Here is a 19,406-nt window from a genome sequence, read left to right on the forward strand (position 1 = left end):
TTCTGGAGCTAGGGTGGACTGGAAAGGCTGAGGGGCACTCCAGGACGCCCCTCTTGGGGCTGGAGCCCTGAGCCTCTGCCCCTCCCACACTAGACTCTGCATTCAAAGTTGAGAATGGAGGGCTGCCTGTGCCAGGTTAGACTGCCCCCTGCGTAGGTGTGTCTCTGAAGGGAGGACATGTGTCCTGTATCCGTGCCAAGTGTGGGGACAAAGTTTTGTGTCCCTAAGCTTGTGTGTTCATGACAATGACGAAAGTGACTGCAACCCAGGGTGTGTGTGTGCTCCTGCCCGCCACCACCCAAAGTGAAGGGGTGTTGAGGAGGGTGTGTCGTATGGATTGATGTACAAATAAATGCAGGTGAATTTCATGAGGGATGATAGCCTGACTCCTGGATGTGACCCTCTGGGTCTGTGGGACTGTTGGGAGGGGTCAGTGTTACACAAATGTGTCTTTGCAACATGGGCAAATCTAAGGGACCACCAGACCTGGATCTGACCCCAGGACTGTGGGCTGCTGTGTTGAGGGCAGGTACTCCTGCATCTGATGTGTGATCAGTTCAGTTCAGTCCCTCAGTCGTATCTGATTCTTTACGACCCCATGGACTGCAACACGCCAGACTTCCCTGTCCACCACCAACTCCCAGAGCATGCTCAAACTCATATGTGGTCACAGGTGTGTTTTTGTATGGGAGAGATCAGAAATAAATGTAGGCTACCTCCCTCTGTGTGATGGTCCCCTGTGTGATGGTGTTCTGGGCTCGGGCTGTGGTCTGCACTTGGCTGGTTGTGTGACCTTGTGTGTGTCTTTATTACCTAGTACAATTATGAAGGAATTAAGTGCTTGGGTCCCTGCCCTTGTGTTCCTGAGTGGCTGTTTGGAGCACTGTGTGGGTGCCTGAGAGCTGAGAACCTGGTGGGTTTGGGTTAAGGTCCGTTGGCTTTATATCTGCATGTTAGTGGGGGTGGGGTACAGCTAAGTGTCTCTCTTGTGACTCTGGAAACCTTTGTGAGAGTGTGTGACTTCTTTCTGGGTCATGGTGATTGTGGGAGGCTGTGTTGAGGAAAGTTAAATTTACGTCTGGAGCTATGGTATGTTTCCACGTGCATCTTTATGGTTGATTACAGGTGAGTTTCGAGTGACCTAGCCTCATGGAGCAGTGTGTGTACAACTGGGTTGGGTAAAGACAGGGTTTCTGCTCCTTCCCCCAGCTCTAGGGCTAAAGTCTCTGGGACCTGCCAGTGACTGACTGGGAGAAGGGACAGGGAGGATCTAGGGAGGTCAGGGTGAATTCTCCACCCCCCGCCCCAGGTAACAAACTGTGGAGACTTCAAAGTTCTCTGAATGCAACTGTGCAACTGACTGGGGGGAGGGCCAGGGAAGGGCCACCCACGTCCACTCCCCAGCCCCCTCCCTCACTGAATCTGGCTTAAGCCCCACCCAACCCTGAAGCCACCCGCCCAGCCCATCCTGTCCTTGTCCCAAGTGTCCCTGAACCAGCCATCAGGTGAGAAGGACCCAGGCCTGGGGGAGCCGGGAACCCTGAGGACAAGTCGGTCTGCGAGGGAGAATCCATCTGAATCCTCAGGGTAGGGTGTGGAAGGCGAGCAGGGAATGGACACAGGAAATGTCCAGGTGGATCCAGGGCCAGGGGGAGGGGGCAGAGCCAGGGCGATTAAGTAGGAGGGGGATAGACTGGGGCTGTCCTGCAGCAGAGGGAGCCAGTCTGAGGCCAGGGGAACTGTGGGAAGGGACCTGAGGGCCAGGAAGCTGGGGACCAGGCTTTGCAGGACTTCAAAAGAAAGCACAGGGCGGAGAATGGGCCCAGATTGGATTAGGGGAGGAGGAGAGGAAAGGTCGAAGTGGAACTCGAGGAAAGAGAATTGGGGACGAAACTCAGTTGGAGCCCTGGGAACTTAGAAACTAAAGGGTTCGGGACTCAGGGAGCAGAGGAAAGTGTAGATGGCGTCCAGGTAAGGAGTATGGGATCTGAGAGGGCTAAAACGTAAGGGTCTTGAGGGTGGGGGATAGACGGAGAGGGCCAGGGAAGGTCTGCACAAGACGCTGGGACCGGGAGTCCAAGGAAGGGAGTGACCTGGAAGAGGGGGCCTTGGAAAGGAGGGCTGGGGACTAAGGTAGGGCAGAGCAGGTGGGGGGAGACGGGAACCCGAGCAAGAGCCGGAACCCAGGAGCTAGTAAGGTGGTCGGGCGCGGAATAGGGCGCCGAGTTGAGCCGGGCCCGCACCTCTCCACCCCCGCCGTAGCCTCCAGCCCGGCCCCGTCCCGGCCCCCCACTCCTCGGCCCCCAAGCCTAGGTCCGATCCAGCGCCCCCTCTCCTTTGGCTCGACCGGCCCGGGCGCCGCGATGACCGTCACGTACACGGCGCGCGTGGCGAACGCGCGCTTCGGCGGCTTCTCGAAGCTGCTGCTGCTGTGGCGCGGGAGCATCTATAAGCTCCTGTGGCGCGAGCTGCTGTGTTTCCTCGGACTCTACATGGCGCTGAGTGCCGCCTACCGGTGAGGCGGCCCGGGGGGGGGTGCGGTGGGGAGGGGATGGGGAGTGCCGTGCCGAGGGAGGTCCGGGGAGGGGCTGCAGGGCGGCCCCGGAGTGGGTGCGGGAAGAGAGACCGCCTGCTGGGGATGGGGGCTCGCCGGTGACCCCGTGCCCCCCTCCCTCGCAGCTTCGTGCTGACCGAAGAGCAGAAACGCTACTTCGAGAAGCTCGTCCTCTACTGCGACCAGTACGCCAGTCTCATCCCGGTCTCCTTCGTGCTGGGTGGGTTTGCGCTCCGGAGTTGCCCCTTCTCTTCATCCCAAGAAACCCATAGCCATTCCTGCTTTCCTCAAAGCCATCCCCGCACATCCCCATTTCTGCATCCTTTACGCCAGATATGGCATCGATTCCCAGGACCTTGGAGGTCACCTGGTCAGTGTATCCCCTGAGGTTCCCCCATGAGAGAGCTCCGTGTCATCCACAGGCTTATCCCTGGTCACCTCAGGGACTCCCATCTGTGTCTGCATTGGCTTACCAGTGCCTCCCCTCACATGTTCTGATCCCCAGTGTGTGTTAGTCACTCAGTCATGTCCGACACTGAGACCCCATGGACTGTAGCCCTCCAGGCTCCTCTGACCATGGAATTCTCCAGGCAAGAATACTGGAGTGGGTTGCCATTCTCTTCTCCGGGGGATCTTCCAGACCCAGGGATCAAACCCAGATCTCTTGCATTGCAGGCAGATTCTTTATCATCCGAGCCATCCCAGGGACCCCCTCCAAAGATCCCATAGGACTTCCTCATTTCAAGTCCATCCTGAGGGGCATCTCTCTGACAAGTCCCAGCTCCTGTCCTCAGTGATTTCCCATAATATCAGCCTTCCTCCCACCATTCTGGGCCCATAAGGATGGGGTGACAAGCTTGCCCTAGGTTTCCTAACTTAGACCATGTGCCCAACCCCTTCACACACCCCTGGTTCAGGGGCTCCCTATGGCCTTGGTGACAACTTACCTGTAGCCTCCATGTCTTCACCTCGAAGTGTGTACTCAGTCGTGTCTGACTCTTGTGATCCCTGGGACGGTGCCCCACCAGGCTCCTCTGTCCATGGGATTTTCCAGGCGAGAATACTGAAATGGATAGCCATTTCCTACTTCAGGAGATCTTTCCCAGCCAGGGATCCAATTGGCAGGCGGATTCTTTACCACTGGAGCCACCTGGAAGCCCTCCTTCACCTCTATACGCGGAGATCTTAATCTCCCATCCCAGATGACATCCAAGCAGCCGGGGTGACTCAGCGTGCACCAACCTCTGACCTCAGGGCTGGATCCCCAGGTTCCTAGCCCACGTGGCCCCACATGGTGTGGGCGTGCAGTTACCCCGTGCTCCTGATGCAACACCCACGTCGGCTCCTCTTCCCTTGATCTGGGCTCCCAAACCCCTGACCCTAGTTTCCCAACTGAGCCCCTCTCCCCCATCCCCGGCTCTCGCGCAGGCTTCTACGTGACGCTGGTGGTGCACCGCTGGTGGAACCAGTACCTATCCATGCCCCTGACCGACGCGCTCATGTGCGTCGTGGTCGGCACAGTGCACGGACGCGATGAGCGCGGCCGCCTCTACCGACGCACGCTCATGCGCTACGCAGGGCTCTCCGGGGTGCTTATCCTGCGCTCGGTCAGCACCGCGGTCTTTAAGCGCTTCCCCACCATAGATCACGTGGTGGAAGCAGGTGAGGCTCCGGCCAAAACGGGACGCGGGAGGCGGGGCAAGGAAGGGGGCGGGGCAAATAACTCCCGACCTCGCCCCCGCAGGGTTTATGACCCGCGAGGAGCGCAAGAAGTTCGAGAACCTAAACTCATCCTACAACAAGTACTGGGTGCCTTGCGTCTGGTTCTGCAACCTGGCAGCTCAGGCTCGGCGCGAGGGCCGCATCCGCGACAACGGCGCCTTAAAGCTGCTGCTGGAGGTGGGTTATCCGGGTAGTCATTCATTAAAAAAAAAAAAAAAAAAAAACCAAGGAAATTGTACCCCACCCACCCTGAGGTTGTGTCATTTCCTGACTTGCCACGTGCCTTTCACAGGGCGGATTCCAAATACCCTTATCTAGAGCCCCGAGGTGTACACGTTATCTCTATGGGGTGGTTTCTAGGTGAATAATGCCCCTAGGTACACACTCACCACTAAATACTCTCTCTAGTCCCTGGAAGCACAGGCCTGCCTCCCACTAGGTGACCACTCACCTTCATCCGTTACCCCCCTACTTAATCCCCATGTGTGAGCTCATATTTCAGCCCCCTCATGACCTATATTTGCCCCACCAGGAGCTGAATGTGTTTCGGAGCAAGTGTGGGATGCTCTTTCACTATGACTGGATTAGCGTGCCCCTTGTCTACACCCAGGTAAACTGGTTGGGCCTTTTTATATCCCATGTCAGAGGCTCTGGAGCGTTGGTCTCAAGTAAAAACTAAGGACTAGCTGAGACTCTGTCACAGTGACTAGTGATCCTAGCTCTGGTCTCTCCATGACTTTCAAGACCTGACTGGCACCCCGTTCTGTCCCCCAGGTGGTGACCATTGCTGTGTACAGCTACTTCCTGGCTTGCCTCATTGGCCGCCAGTTCCTGGACCCAGCACAGGGCTACAAAGACCACGACCTGGACCTGTACGTGCCAATCTTCACCCTGCTGCAGTTCTTCTTCTATGCCGGTTGGCTCAAGGTGGGTGGGGGTCCCAAGGCCAGGACAACACGGGTGAAATGGGCAGGGGTTCTCAGGGCTCTGCCTACCTCCCCTCTCCCCACTCAGGTAGCTGAGCAGCTCATCAACCCCTTCGGAGAGGATGACGATGACTTTGAGACCAACTTTCTGATCGACCGATGCTTCCAGGTGAGATTCTCTCAGTTGAGACCATCCCTAGGCTCCCAAAGCGACCTTGGCCCCAGCCCTGCCAAGACTCTTCCACACATCGCCCCTGAACCATCCTTCTCTGATAGCCGCCTTCCTACCCAGCCTGAGGGGCCAGCGCTTTTCCATGCCCCACCTTCCCTGCATATCCTCACGCGCAGGTGTCAATGCTGGCTGTGGATGAAATGTACGACGACCTGGCCATGCTGGAGAAAGACCTGTACTGGGACGCGGCTGAGGCTCGCGCTCCCTACACCGCGGCCACCGCCTTCCTGATGCAGCAGCCCTCCTTCCAGGGCTCTACCTTCGACATCACGTGAGCCAGTGGGGGTGGACAGGGCCTTTTGGGCGGGGTCTCGTTCAGTCGTTCAATCATGTTCAACTCTTAGGGACCCCATGAACTGCAGCACAACAGGCTTCCTTGTCCTTCACCATCTCCTGGAGTTTGCTCAAACTCATGTCCGACTCACGCTCAAACTCATTGAGTTGGTGATGCCATTCAACCATTTCATCCTCTGGACACATGACTGTGGGTTGTGTCTAATTGAAGGGGCAGTGGGTGACCCGGACGGGGCTAAAGGCCCCTGGAGATTCGGAGCTAAAAGCTGCAGTCAATAGGACTAGGATGAGGTGTCAGGGATCCGGGTCAAGGTCTGGGGCCGGGACACTAAGGGCTAGCTAGCTACAGTCTATGAGGATTGGGCGGACCAGAAGCGACACGAGGCAGAGCCCCAACTAAGCCTTTTAAGGCCTAAGTTTGCTCATAGCCAGAGCTAGAGGATAAGGCCAGGCTCTGGGGGGCAAGCCAAGACTTCTGGGAGAAGTGGAACAGTGAAGTGGGTGGAGGCAAGGAAAGTAGCGTGCCTTGGTCTCAGCTCTGTTGAAGACGAGAGAGGCGGCAGCGCTGATCGTCTGTTTCTCCTGCAGGCTGGCCAAGGAGGACATGCAGTTCCAGCGTCAGGACGGCTTGGACGCGCCGCCGAACGAAGCACACGGCGACTTCTTGCAGCGCCTCCTGCCAGTGGGCGCGGGCATAGCCACAAGTGGCCTGCTGGGCCGGCGCGTGTCCTTGCTGCGGCGCAAGAACAGCTACGTGTCGGAGGAATCCATGGCTGCTAACTGCGCATGCGCGGGCGCTCCAGACGGCGCGGTCCCGGAATGTGGCTGCGAAGACCCGCTGCTCGACTTAGGCCAGCCGGAGCCGGAGTCTGAGCCCCTCACCGGCCCCGAGTCGCCTGCCTCGGTCCCCGCCTCCAGGCCGCCCGCTGAGCCCTTTACCGTGGTGCCGATGCCTGGGACCCGGGCGCCGGCTCCGCCCTGGCTGCCCAGCCCCATTGGCGAGGAGGAGGAGAGTCTAGCCTGAGACCTTTGAACCCTGAATTCCCAAGGACAGGGAAACAAGTCTGCCTGCAGCAGTTTGGGTCTGCATAAGCTGCGTGTGGACTCGGCCATCCCCCTTCTTACCTGTCTGCGCCCCAACTTTACGTCTGGCACAGAGAGTTGGAGCGCCTCCTGTGGGCCGAGGACTGCATTAAGGGAGGGGTATCCTTCCAGCTTTTTTGAACTGCTGGGCCTTACCACCAGCTCTACTTCCCGCCACTGCGTGAGAAGCTTTTATCCCTGCGCCCTGCCTTTCTTCTTTCTTTAGAATGGACATATAAGTGAGTGCCCATCTCCTGAGCTGTGTGGATGAAATGAAAGTGGCTTTAAAAGAAAAGTTTGGTACATAATAGGTGCTCAATAAAATTGCAGTTTGTTTTTTTTTTTCTAAAAACTCAACTCCTGCCAGGCGTTATGCTAGGTATGCTTTAAGGATTATTTGATGATGTCCTGTTCACTTCCAAATTCTACTCTCTGAAATGGCCCCATTCAGTGCCCATGGTTTTACTCATTCATCAATATTGGACTCACAGGTCCCAGGACCATGCTTTCTCCCCCCAACGTTTTGTTTATTTATTTTTGGCTACGCCCTGCAGCTTAGTTGCAGGGATCCTAGTTCCCCAATCAAGGATTAAATCTGGACCCGTTGCAATGGAGTGAGAAGTCCTAACCACGGGCCGCCAGGGAATTCTCCTGCCAGCCTTGCTTCTGCAAGTGACCCCTCTGCCTCTTCAATGCTCTAGGTCTTACATCAATCATATGTAGATGACTCCTGAATTTAGAAGTCCAGCCAGGGTCCCTTCCCACACTGTAGATGCAGAGAGCCACCTGACTACTCGACATCTCTGTATATGGATATCATGGCACCTTGAACACAACATGCTCCCCTGTTCACAGGGGAACACACAGGAACACAATGTGACAGTTCCCTGTCAACCCCCCACTTGCTTATCTTCCATCAGCTTTGCTCTTCCTGACGACAAAACCTGGGAGTCATCTTCTTTTTAAAAAAAAATCATTTATTTGTTAAAAATTTTTTTTATTTATGTGGCCTCGTTGGGTCTTAGTTGTGGCACATGAGATCTCTGCTGGGTCATGCAGGATCTTTTGGTTTGGTGTAGGCTCAGTTCCTCTACAGCATGTGGCATCTTAGTACCCTGACCAGGGATCCAACCTGTGTTTCATGAATTGCAAGGTGGATTCTTAACCACTGGACCACTAGAGAAGTCCCTTTTAAAAAATAAATAAATGAATGAATGAATGTTCTGGCCAAGCAGAGCTGCAAGGGGTGTCTTAGTTCCCCAACCAGGGATCAAACCCAGGCGCCCAGTAGTGGAAGCAGTGTTAACCACTGGACTGCCAGGGGAGTCCCCAGATTCTCTCTCTCTTTCATGCTTCTCCTTATCAACCCAGTAGCAAATGCCATCAGCTTAATCTTCCAGTTGTATCCAGAATCCAACCATTTCCCATTCCTCTAGGATTCCCACTCTGGCCAGAGCCGTCACTATCATCCAACCGCCCACGTGGTTAGTGACTCAGTCTCTCAGCTCTGACCCTAACACCTCCACAGTCTGTTCCTCCCACAGGACCAAAAGGAGCCTATGAACGCTTGAATCAGGTCACGTGCCTCCTTTGCTCAGAACCATCTGTGTTTCCCACTTCACTTAGAATAAAAACTAAGAGGGACTTCCCTGGCAGTCCAGTGGTTAAGAATCTGCCTTGCAATTCAGGAGACTTGGGTTTGATCCCTGGTTGAGGAACTAAGATCTCACATACTGCAGAGCAACTAAGCCCCTGGGCCACAACTACTGAGCCCACACACTCTAGAGCCCATGCTCCACAACAAAAATAGCTCCCACTCGCTGCAACTAAAGAAAGCCTGCGCCAAAATGAAGACCCAGCTCAGTCAAAAAACAACAACAACAACAACAAAGAACATAAGCCAGGCTTTTCTTAAAAACAATGATCTTAGCCCCTTGCCCACCATCTCCCCTGCCCTCAGTGCCCAGAGTCCAGCCAGGTCAGATTAAAAGTCTTTATTATTTTTCTTTTCAAATATAAAATCACTCTATCCCCTGGCAGCTCACTAACCCCAGGGAAAAAAATCAAGAATAAGAACCACATTGCTAAAAAGAGTAGGCCCATTCCTGCCTCCCACCTGCCTCCTACACTCTTGTCCCAGCTGGGAGAGAACGGGGCAGAGACTGTGACTTCAAGGCTCGCAAGTAGCCAACTGAGGCATAATTCTGGGCCCCCTGTGAGTTGGGGGAATCCAGGGTGGATTAAGCTGGGCAGGTGGCAGGATCCTGCGATTCATCAGTGCTTGTCGGCAGGGCGCAGGTTCAGGGTTGCTAGGCGTCCCAGGGATCCACGGCGAGCGTTGGTGGCCAGCCGCTGCTGTGCCAGGAACGACTGGGCATGGGCAGGGGCCCGCTCTTCCCCAGCTCGCTGCTGCAGAGCCATGCCCTGGAGGGAGGGAGAGGCAGAGCTGGGGTCAGATGAGCCTCCAGGACACCAGCACCCCCCACGCTCCCAGTACTTCAGACAGGTAATGGTGCACTCACCATATTATACCAGGCACTGATGAGCAGCTTTTCTTCCTGCTCCCGCTGACTTCGACTCTTGTCAAAGTCCATCTGCTAAGGAGGGAACAGTGAAGGGACTGGATATACTGGGGGTAGTGAGAGGGGGTCAGGATACCCACCTCCAGGTGCCGAATTCGGACGTCCCGCTCCCGGAGCTGTGTCCTCAGGGCATGGAGATCCGGGGGAGCCCCCCCAGGTGGCTGCTGCTTGGGCTCCAGGCTCTGTATGACCTAGGGGTGGGGAAAGACACAGTCACGGTGACCTTGGCCCCACCGCCATGATGTAGAAGTCTGCGATGTGATACGGTAGGACAGGTGTGGGGACAGGAGGCAGAGAATGCCGAGTGGGAAGCAGAGGCCTGCTTCCTCACCCAGCATCCTCAGCAGGGCACCCAGCATCCTCACCAGGCGCGCCCTGTCCACATAGCGGCGGTATCGCTCCTCCATGGCCCGTAAGTCCACGTCCTTCTTTTGCAGGCTGTGCTGAAGTTCCTCGATACGCCGGGCTGCTGGGGGGACAAGGTGGCCCCTAAGCTCTGTGCTGAGCTTAGGGGCTCCCCCCACCCATCCAGGCCGCTGAGCACCCCCCTTACTGCTGCTGTCCGTGGGGGGCTCCAGCTCCTCAATGTACTCGCGCTTCCGCTGCAGCTCCAGATCTGCTTCATGCAGCTTCTGCCTGTAGGTGGGGAGCCAGAGGCAGCCTCAGTTCCGGGCCCATTTCTCTGCTTCCCAGAAGTGTTCCTGCGGACCTCTCCGCCTGACTCCAAGCCTGGGGGCTATGTGCCCCGGCACCATCATCTCTTTAGCCATCAGAGCCGCAACTCTACATGACCCTCATCAGGTGGCCCCTGGACCAGCCCTCCCTCCATCTGTCCACTTCTCTCCATTCCACAGCCCACATGCTAGTTCAGGCACCATCATCCCTTGCCAGCCTTCTACTCTCAACTCTTCAGTTCCATTCTCCACCCAGCAGCCAGGGATCTCTCTAGAATGCAAATCTCTTCTAATGAAAGGAAATATAAGCTAATAGTTGGCATTCTGCCACCTGGAGCAAAACCCCAAAGATCCCCCTAAGTGAGCCTAATATCATGTATCATGGACTTGGAACCTGGTATAACATCTAATAGTGAACCTTTGGCTATATCTACTAAAATTACAAAAGCATATGCCCTGGGAGCCACCCATTCCATTTTGTGTGTGTGTGTGATATATTTGCACATAAACAAAATGATACGTATATAAGATTGTACTTTGTTGCACAGATTGAAATTGCAAATGCCTAAAAGAATGAGTTAATTATGGTATTACAAAAAAAAAATGCTATATGCCAGCCCTTCTGGACCAGAATTCTACAGAATTAAGCCCTAATGCCTCCAGGTATTCATCCTCTATAAGGAAATAGCTATCTGTGCTCTAGGTTGGCATTAGGTACATTCTAGTCTTGGCAAAACTGAGAGAATAGTCATGAAAATCATCTTCTGTAAGGTCCAGTTTCCCCATGGAACCCCCGTTGATAAAGACTGCTATATCAAGAAATTAATAATAAGGTCTCCCTTTATTTATTCATAAGAAGAAATTTCCCCAGTTAACTAGTTAAGTAGGGAAAGCAAAGTGTACATATTATACTACCTTTTGTGTAAATAAGGAATGAGAGTAAAAATCTATATTCATATTCATTTGAATTTGCTTTAAAAATTATAGAAAAATTTCCATAATGAACTAATAGGAATGGGGGTGGAACGGGGCAGAAACTGAGTTAATGAGGGAAGACTGAGATGTTTACCCGCTATTTCTGTATAACTTGGTATAACTTTTGGTTTTTAAACTATAATTGTGATAGCTAATTAAAATAGTTTCTTTATTTACTTAAGAAAGTTCTTTTTAATAAAGAACTATATTTTGGGGGAATTCCCTAGTGGTCCAGTGGTTAGGACTTGGAGCTTTCACAGCTGTGGGCCCAGGTTTTATCCCTAGGTGGGGAACTAAGATCCCACAAGCTGAGCTGTGTTGCCAAAAATGGGGAAAAAAAAAAAAAGTTTATCTTTTTTTAGAAATGCAAAAAAGTAATAAAAGGTGACTACCACTGTGTCACACAACCTTGCTGAAATTCCCTGACTCCCAATTGTTCCCCCAAAATAGTCCATACACCTTCCTTTGGTCTATAAGACCCCGGGTGAGCTGACCCCCTGGCCTCATAAACAACTCCCCATGGACACCAGATCCATCCCCTACACCTTTGCCCCAATCTTTCCCCCCACCCGACTCACAGATGTTCCTCCAGCTTCCTCTTCAGCAGGATTGACTGGGAGGAGAGAAGAGGCGCTGGGTGAGTGTGGGGATGAGGTGTCCAGAGGTCCCAACCTTCTCGGAGGGTGAGGGTCAGGAGCGGCACTCTGAGCCCAAGGTACTTACTATGGACTGCACGGGGCATCAGGCAGCAGTGGGGAGAGAAAGCAGGGTTAGTGGGGACACAGGGCAGGGCCAGGCAGGGAGGAGGTGGGCACTCACGTCCTGCTCCTGCAGGGCCTTCTGAAGGTCCTCCACTTGGGCCCTCAGCTCCGACAGCTGCTGCTGGTTCAGCCTGCGGAGGTGGGGGCCCCGCTCAGTGCCTGCGCCCTCCCTCACGCCCCCTCCAAGCTGACGCGGGAGGCCCCCCTTCGCAGGGTGGGTCCTCACCGGTGCTGCGTCTCCAGGCCATGGCGCGCACGGTTGGCCTCCTCCAGGTGGCGCTGCAGCTCCTCCTGCCGTTCCCTGTCGTCCGCCTCCTGCTGGCACAGCCGCTTGTTCTCCAATTGAAGTCGCAGGAGTGTTTCCCTGCGGACCGGGAAGGAGTGAGCAGGGCTGGGGATGGGTCACCACTCGGGCCTACAGGGCTCCGGCAGGGAAACTGGGCGGACGGGGCCGGGAGAGGGACAGAGGCCAGGGGAAGGGCCCAGTCAGACCCTGGGGTAGGGTTAGAGTACCCGGGACTGAGCGGTGGAGTGGGTGGGCGGGGCGCTGGTGGGGGTGGGGCAAAGTGGGCGGAGCCAAGAGCAGGGTCTCGGGGTGGATCCGGGCAGGGCAGGGCTACACTGAGATGGGGCTCAGGGAAAGGAAAACACTGCAAAGAGAAACGCGGGACTGGGAGTTGATGTGGGCAGGACACAGGACACTGATCCCAGCGGGGAATACACTGAGAACAGGGCTGTGTCCTGGGGGCAGAACCTGATGTGGGGGGCGCTGGGCAAAGGATTTTTGCCTGGGCAGTGGAGACAGATGAGTTGGACCTAACTGGTGCACTGAGGGTGGATCCCAAAGAGCTCAGGTGAGCCACCAACAGGGCTAGAGTCCCGGCCAGGTGAAAGCAGAATTAGAAGTGGGTGAGCATAAGAGGACTTCCCTGGTGGCTCAGATGGTAAAGAATCTGCCTGCAATGCAGGAGACCTGGGTTGGATCCCTGGGTCAGGAAGATTCCCCTGGAGAAGGGAATGGCAACCAATTCCAGTATTCTTGCCTGGAGAATTCCATGGATGGAGAAGCCTGGTGGACTACAGTCCATAGGGTGGGGGGAAAAAAGCCCAGCTAGGTCTTGGGAACCAAGCTGAGTAGGTCTGGCTAGTGGTAAGTACCTGCTCTGGGGATGGGGTTGAGGGTGGGAACTGGCAGGCTCCAGTGGGACCAGAGCTCTGAGTGACTGACCCCTGGATACCTGAGCTCTGCAGGTAGGATCTCGGCTGCTAAGTTTCCCACAGCCGGTGAGGTGGGATCCAGTGAGGGGTCTGGAGAATGCGAGAAAAGTCTTCAGGTGGCGCCACAGTTCCTGTCCCCATCCCTAGGATCCTCTTTGAAGAAGCATCTTTGGGGACTCAAGTTTGGCCAATGCCTGACTTAACACAAACCCCACACCCAGCTTGAAAGGGAGCCATGATATTTGGCCTGAGTTTGCCTTTGCTCACCCCCTCAGGGCCCCAAAGGACAGCTCTTGCTGCTTTCCACTGGCCCATGTCACCTATTTCCACCTGAGACTCCCTCCTGCATGGCCTTGCTCTGCGACCCCAAACTAGACAAGCCCTGGGCACTGCCTTTTATGCTTGCCCTAACAGCACATGTGGCCCGGTGAGGCTCCAGGCCAGCGCTCTCCCAGGCCCTGGGATGAACCTCCAACTCACCGGCCTGGGCCAGCCCCCGAGGCTGCATCTGGGCGCAGCGCAGCTCCTCATTGGCCTCCCTCAGGGAGTCCCGCTCTGCCAACAGCCGCTGGAGGGACAGGGTGCAACAGGCCACTTGAGGCAGGATCGGCCTCCTGGGAAATGGGCTTTGCCTTGATGGGCAGGGTAGGGCTTGGGCAGTAGCACCTCAGCCTCACCTCCTTCTCCTTTGCCACCGACTCATACTTTTCCTCCAGATTGCGGCACTCGAATAGCCATTTCTCAGCCTTCATGGCCTCCTCTTGCCGTTGGCCCTGCAGTTCCTGAACCTGAACAGAGGCGAGGGGAGAGGACTATAGTGTGGGAGGGAGGGACAGGGACTGAGCACAAGGTGAAAGGGTGGGGCCAGAGGGACCAGCAGAAAGAAACTTGGAAGAGGCGGGGCTTGTAAAGCTAGAGCAGGGTGGGCCTGTCTAGAGGGTGTGGCCTCTACGTAAACGAGGGGGCGGGCTCTGGGTGGAAGGGCTCAGCACCTCGCTGAGGGAAGGCCAAAGTCAGTAGCCAGGCAAGAGGAACCCCCACTCCAGTCCGGGTCCAGGCTCCCACCCGCACCTGTCGCCGCTGCGCCTCAAGCTGGGCACGCAGGGATCCGGCCCGGCGCAGTTCTTCCTCCAGCTGTCGCGTGCGCTCCGCGTGGCTGGCGTTGCACTCCTCCAGCTGCCGCACCTGCCTTCGAAGCTCCCGCAGCTCGCCCAGGCGGCGCCTGCAGCTGTTCAGCGTGGCTTCCAGCTGCCCGGCGCGCTCGGAGGACTGCCTGGGGGCCGGGGCAAGTGGGAAGAGGAGGTGGGGGTCTGCGGTCAAGGGTTCAGCTTGGATGCGAGGCCCTCAGGGCAGGGGAAGGTGTCAGGTCAGCCTTGGGCATGTCAGCCTTGGGCATTTGGGTCACGAAGGTCAGGGGTCAGCGGGGCCTGGTGATGTTGGGGGATCATTAGGGAGCATAAAAGAAGACCTAAACATAAATGGTTGTGTTCGTGCTTGGTGGCTCAGTCGTGTCTGACTCTTTGGGACCCCATGGATCCTCTGTCCATGCGATTTTTCCAGGCAAGAATATTGGAGTGGGATGCCATTTCCTTCTCCAGGGGATCTTCCCGACCTAGGGATGGAACCCGCATCTCATGTGTCTCCCACATTGGCAGGCAGATTCTTTACCACTGAGCCACCTGGGAAGCCTCAAACATCAATGGTTAGCCCAAGATCAAAATCAGGGGTTTTCCGGGGAGACACAAAATGACTGGAGTTAAGAAGGAATGATGGGGCCCAGAGGGTCTGAGGAGACCCCTTGGACACTCTGGGGTCATGAGTTGGCTGTGGGGCCAATAAGGGCATTGTGGATGCAGGGGCCATAGAAGGGTCATGGGGGATCTTTGAGGCACAGCAATGTGGGGTTCTTGAAGGTATGGTAAGGGCTCACTAGGAACTTTTAACATTACAGGGGTGTCATGGGGATCACAAGAGAGCTCTTTGAGGCTACAGAACGCACACTGAGGTTCAGGGGTGGGTACTATGGGGGCCCACAATGCACTCTGCGGTTTCAGGGATGCTGTGGCATCCTAAGAAGGGGCAGTCAGTCATGTCATGGGGGGGTCAGAGGTGTCACCAGGGGCAAAGTTATTGCATCGTGGGGCCCTGGGGGGCCCACCATGGATCCAGGGACTTTGGTGTTCTCCAGAGGACATGATGGGTTCCAGGATAGTGTCGCAGGGTTCAGGACAGTACTTTAGAGTCTATGAGGCATTGTGAGGGCTCACTAGGAATTTGGGGGTTACAGAGGTACAATGACGTCAGAGGGGCAATCTGGCAGTGGGGACCTGCCACTCACCGAAGCTCATCCATCTCATCCTTCAGAGCCTGCGCCTCCTGGGCCAGGCTGGTCAGCGCTTGGTTCCGCTGCTGCAGCTCCGTGACCTCCCGCTCCAGCTCCACACAGCGCATGCGCTCGTCCTCCCTGCCACTCTCCAGCCTGGGGGACCGCGGAAGCGTCACGTGAAGGGACTGTACCTGCCCCAGGCCCCTGGTCTGCTGGCCCTGTCCCCGCCTGGCCATACCTGAAGTTCTCTTCCTGCAGCTGCTCCAACTGGGTCTGCAGCAGCAGCAGCTTCTTGGCAGTGAGGCCGCTGGCACCCTCATCCTCCGGCCGGCCCACCCGCTCCCTTAGAACCGCATTTTCCTGAGCCAGGCTCTGCTTCTCCTCTGACAGGAGAACCAGCTGCGGGCAGGGCATACAGATAAGCTGGAGCTGGGAGGGGAGGCTGTGCGGGCGACCCTACCCTGGGAGAACCTGAGAACCCCCATCTCGGTCCCACCTGCCGCTCCAGATCCAAACAGCGTTGCCGCAGCTCGTCCCCCTCATCAGCCTCCTCACTCAGGAAGTAGTACCTGCGGGACTAATGAAAGGAGTGGAGAGACGGGGGGGAAGCAAAAAACTCAGGGATCCAGGGGAAGATGCGGAAAGGGAGGCTGGGATCTCCAGGGACAGAGAGGAGGGAGCTGAGAAACCCTCAGGATCTAAGAGAGAGCTGGGACCTGAGGGGACTGGAGGAAAGGCAACTCAGGAGCCCTGGGGACCTGGCAAGAGACTAGGATCCTGGGGGATGGGAGTGGTTTACAGGCTTAAGGTCAAGCCCCTCCTCCTTAGGCAGCCCTGGAAAAATCAGTAATAGGGGTGGACTTTAACAAGGTCCCCACCCCTTACCTGGCTATCAAAGTTCCCATATGTTTCTGGTGACAGGGAGTCAGAGGTGTCTTTGGTCATGAGCTGGAGCGAGGGGAGAGGGCAGTGGGAGAACATGGAGATGAGCTGGGGCCTCTGAGGGCAGCCTCCAAAGTTTCTACAATCCAGCCTAAGAATCCTCGTCCTTCAAAACAAGCCCAGTCCAGAGGCTGCCCCATGTATCCAACAAAAAGGGAGTCCTGGTCCTTCCTCCCCCCAACCCCTAGCTGCACTGCGAAGTATTTGGGATCCTAGATCCAGAGAAGGGACTGAACCCAGGCCATGGCAGTGGAAGCACTCATTCCTAACCACTGGACCTCCTGGGAATTCCTGAGACCTGGCCCTTTTAGCATGCTAGGTTGTGACTTCGAGCTGGGAGGAGCTGGCAGACACATGAGACAGAGAAATCTGGCCAGCTGAGTTCCACACAGAGCCCAGGCCTTACCAGGGCAGAGCCTGTGCCCAGCTGCCTCTGCCCTGGAAATGTCCCCTCCCCTGAAGCTCCTTGCCACAGTGGGCACCCCCACCTACCTCCTGGATGGCTTCCATCACCACATGCTGAACGGATTCCTCTAGTGTCATGATTCTCTGGATGTGCTCTGGGGGTCAAGGTGGGGGAGACTGAGGCAGGGGTCGGAGGGGCAAGGAGGGCTTTCTTGGTCTTCCCATTAGGGACCACCCCTATCCTCCCATACCCTGCTTTTTCTCGCAACTGATGGCACAGCCCAGAACCAGCTGAAGCAGCTTGCCAAGCTCTTCTGGGTCTGAGAACTCGCCAATGAGGCTCACATCTGGAAGGTGCTGCTCCAAAATGGGATGCCCCAGGACCTGAGGATGGGGGGGGGGGGGAAGGGATATCAGGGGCTCAAGGATTTTCCTCTGCTCTTCCCAACCTAACCCACTAAATCCTTTTATAGTTACTCACATCCTGGGAGTACTCCACCAGGCTCTGTAAGATCGCCTTCAGATTGCTGACCTGGGGAGGGGCAAGGAGTTGTGTCCAGGGTCCCAAAGGCCCCAGAAGGGGCCAGGCAGACCCCACCCTGAACCTGTCTAGCTCATCCTCTTCTTCTCTGCCTCACCTCCTAATCCCTGGTCATCTCATCCTATTTGGCCCCATTCTCTGTCTGAATGTCCTCCCTCCTAGGATTGACCTGTCTGATTGCCTGCTCTTCTCCACCTTCCCATATTATTTACATGTACCAGAGATCCAGTCACTTCTCACCACCTGCCCCACTACCCTTTGACCCTAACCATCATCTTCTCTCACACGGATGGTTACAACAGCTTCGTCTTGCTGCTTCCCCTCCGTTCCTCCACAAACAGCCAGGGGGAGCTTTTCAAAGCCCCAGCCAGGTTTGTGTCTTTCCTCTACTAAATCCTTTCTTGACTTTACACTGCTTAAAATAGAATCTACCTCCCTGCTCCAGCCTGCCAGGTCCTTGATGACCTCATCTACCATTCTTACACCCCTGCTTTCTGTTCTAACCTCCCTGCCATCCATTCCTCGATCACACCAAGCTTATTCCCAACTGAAGGCCTTTCCATTTGCTGTTCCTGGAGTCTGGAATCCCATTCCTCCAAATCTCACATTGGAGATCAGCCCATCTAGAGTAACCACCCACCCACTCCCAGTTGGCTCTCTCACACGACCCAGCTTTTATTGGCTTCATAGAGCTAACTGCCATTAGAAGTCAATGTTAATGCTTGTGTATGCAGTTTTTTGTCTGTGTTACTCCTTGCTGCACACCCAGGCCTGCTTAATACAAGAATGAAGGAACAAATACATAGTTAGCTAGTCCCCATACATCTGTCCCTCTTCCTGTTCAGGTCTGTCTGTTCATCACCCAGGATATGTCTAACTGACCGGTCCCTGATCAACTCTTCACCAGTCTGTCCCCCATTCCTGAGTCCACCTGTCACCTTCAGCCTCCGGTTGGGACCTGGGTCCTCTGAAATGCCCTGGAGCCATCCTTCGTTGAACCAGGAAGGGTCTCTGGGGGTGAGAAGGTGGGATGAGCTGCTGGAGGACTCCTTTGGGACCCTCCCCCTCAGCCCCACTCACATCTGGTTCAGCACAAAGGCTACTGCCAGGCCACTGCTCAGGTCCTGGGGGCTGGTACAGGGGGGCGGGACATTGAATGTCTGAAGCTGAGGGAGGAGAGGAAAGTGCAACAAGGAGAATCAGGGGCGGGGACCAAGGAACCACGCCCCTTTCTCAGACTCTTCTGGTCAGCAGGACCCTCACAGGGTTGGGCGGAAGTTGCTGGCCAGTTGCTCCAGCAAGCCAGCCCCGTGGGGGTGTGGCCTCTGCTCACCTGGACCGACCAGAGGGGGCGTGGCCTCACTCTACCTCTGCTCAACAAACTCCGCGCGACCAAGCGAGGGCAGAAACACAAGTCACCTGGTCCCCATAGGTACCACGTGACCAGACCAGCTCACCTGTGCCCTCCCCCTCCACAAGACCCAGCCACAAAGGGGCGTGGCCTCACCTGTTCTTTCCAGCAAAACTGCCACGTGACGGGGCAGGTGCTCAGGCCAGAGTCCAACTGCCTAGCAGGCCGACGACCCCTGCCTCCTCCCAGCCCCAGGACGGAGGGGTGGACAGAGCCAAGTTCGGGGCTCCCGGGTGAGAAGAGCAGGCGTACACCTGTCCGTGGCCCCGCCCCCGACCTACCCAGGTGAGCAGAGACCCGCATAGTTCGGCCTTGTCCATGCTCATGGCTCCCGATCGGATTCGACCCCGGCCGCGCAGCCCCGCCACCGCAGCGGCGGCCAGATCAGCCAACAGCGAGCGCCAGCAGCCCCGACCTCCCGCTCGGCCTGGAGCGCCGCCCCGCCCCTTGGCGCAGGCCCCGCCCTCGACACGTGATCTCCTCCGGACTCCAGCTCCGGCCCTCATACCCGCCATCTTGGATCCGGGAAGCCGTTTGGGCGTCTGTACTGCCGCTAGGGGTCAGTCTGGGCCAACCTTGCGCATCCCCAGGGTGGCCTCGCCTCTTTTCCTCCCCGAGCTCTTTTTGAGGTAGTGGAGACCTCGCCGTCTTTCCTCAACCAAGGTGGAGTTGCCCCACCCTGTTATACAGGCGCATTCACGTCCCTTCCCTTCAGCTGAAAGAAATTCTGCTGTCTAAACACATTATGATCGGAGCCTTT

General features: G+C 56.1%; 2 protein-coding genes across 6 annotated transcripts; one reads left to right on the forward strand and one right to left on the reverse strand.

The window, feature by feature from the left end:
- The first annotated feature begins 1,464 nt into the window (after positions 1-1,464).
- On the forward strand, positions 1,465-7,130 carry BEST2 (bestrophin 2). Of its 3 annotated transcripts, none has more exons than XM_043466810.1 (10): positions 1,465-1,587; positions 2,263-2,515; positions 2,680-2,774; positions 3,983-4,216; positions 4,299-4,453; positions 4,809-4,886; positions 5,051-5,203; positions 5,291-5,371; positions 5,551-5,705; positions 6,317-7,130. In XM_043466810.1, the coding sequence occupies exons 2-10, from the start codon at positions 2,364-2,366 to the stop codon at positions 6,750-6,752; spliced, it is 1,539 nt and encodes a 512-aa protein (XP_043322745.1). In that variant the 5' UTR covers positions 1,465-1,587; positions 2,263-2,363; the 3' UTR covers positions 6,753-7,130. The 3 variants fall into 3 exon arrangements, with proteins under 3 accessions (XP_043322745.1, XP_043322746.1, XP_043322747.1); XM_043466811.1 differs by having other exon boundaries at positions 1,487-1,505; XM_043466812.1 differs by lacking the exon at positions 1,465-1,587 and adding an exon at positions 1,605-1,971.
- A 1,660-nt stretch (positions 7,131-8,790) lies between these two features.
- Positions 8,791-19,108, reverse strand: HOOK2 (hook microtubule tethering protein 2). 3 transcript variants are annotated; one of them, XM_043466819.1, is made up of 22 exons: positions 18,928-19,108; positions 18,316-18,401; positions 18,174-18,246; positions 17,176-17,226; positions 16,946-17,078; positions 16,782-16,849; positions 16,233-16,295; positions 15,844-15,924; positions 15,586-15,746; positions 15,360-15,500; positions 14,093-14,294; positions 13,699-13,809; positions 13,502-13,589; positions 13,042-13,111; positions 12,030-12,167; positions 11,862-11,934; positions 11,621-11,655; positions 9,947-10,029; positions 9,759-9,859; positions 9,474-9,584; positions 9,334-9,408; positions 8,791-9,235 (listed from the first exon to the last, which is right to left on the reverse strand). In XM_043466819.1, the coding sequence occupies exons 1-22, from the start codon at positions 18,970-18,972 to the stop codon at positions 9,086-9,088; spliced, it is 2,139 nt and encodes a 712-aa protein (XP_043322754.1). In that variant the 5' UTR covers positions 18,973-19,108; the 3' UTR covers positions 8,791-9,085. The 3 variants fall into 3 exon arrangements, with proteins under 3 accessions (XP_043322754.1, XP_043322753.1, XP_043322752.1); XM_043466818.1 differs by having other exon boundaries at positions 9,334-9,405; positions 9,759-9,862; XM_043466817.1 differs by having other exon boundaries at positions 9,759-9,862.
- Between the last annotated feature and the right edge of the window lie 298 nt (positions 19,109-19,406).

Source organism: Cervus canadensis, chromosome 4, assembly GCF_019320065.1.
Source record: "Cervus canadensis isolate Bull #8, Minnesota chromosome 4, ASM1932006v1, whole genome shotgun sequence".
NCBI lineage: Eukaryota > Metazoa > Chordata > Mammalia > Artiodactyla > Cervidae > Cervus > Cervus canadensis.

Coding starts and splice junctions, on each gene's coding strand:
- BEST2 (XM_043466810.1), top strand. CDS start 2,364: ATGACCGTCACGTACACGGCGCGCGTGGCGAACGCGCGCTTCGGCGGC. Junction 2,775..3,982: donor CCCGGTCTCCTTCGTGCTGG/GTGGGTTTGCGC, acceptor GCTCTCGCGCAG/GCTTCTACGTGACGCTGGTG. Junction 5,706..6,316: donor GGCTCTACCTTCGACATCAC/GTGAGCCAGTGG, acceptor TTTCTCCTGCAG/GCTGGCCAAGGAGGACATGC.
- HOOK2 (XM_043466817.1), bottom strand. CDS start 18,972: ATGAGCATGGACAAGGCCGAACTATGCGGGTCTCTGCTCACCTGG. Junction 17,079..17,175: donor TGGTGGAGTACTCCCAGGAT/GTGAGTAACTAT, acceptor CCCCATCCTCAG/GTCCTGGGGCATCCCATTTT. Junction 15,925..16,232: donor ATGGGAACTTTGATAGCCAG/GTAAGGGGTGGG, acceptor TCCTTTCATTAG/TCCCGCAGGTACTACTTCCT.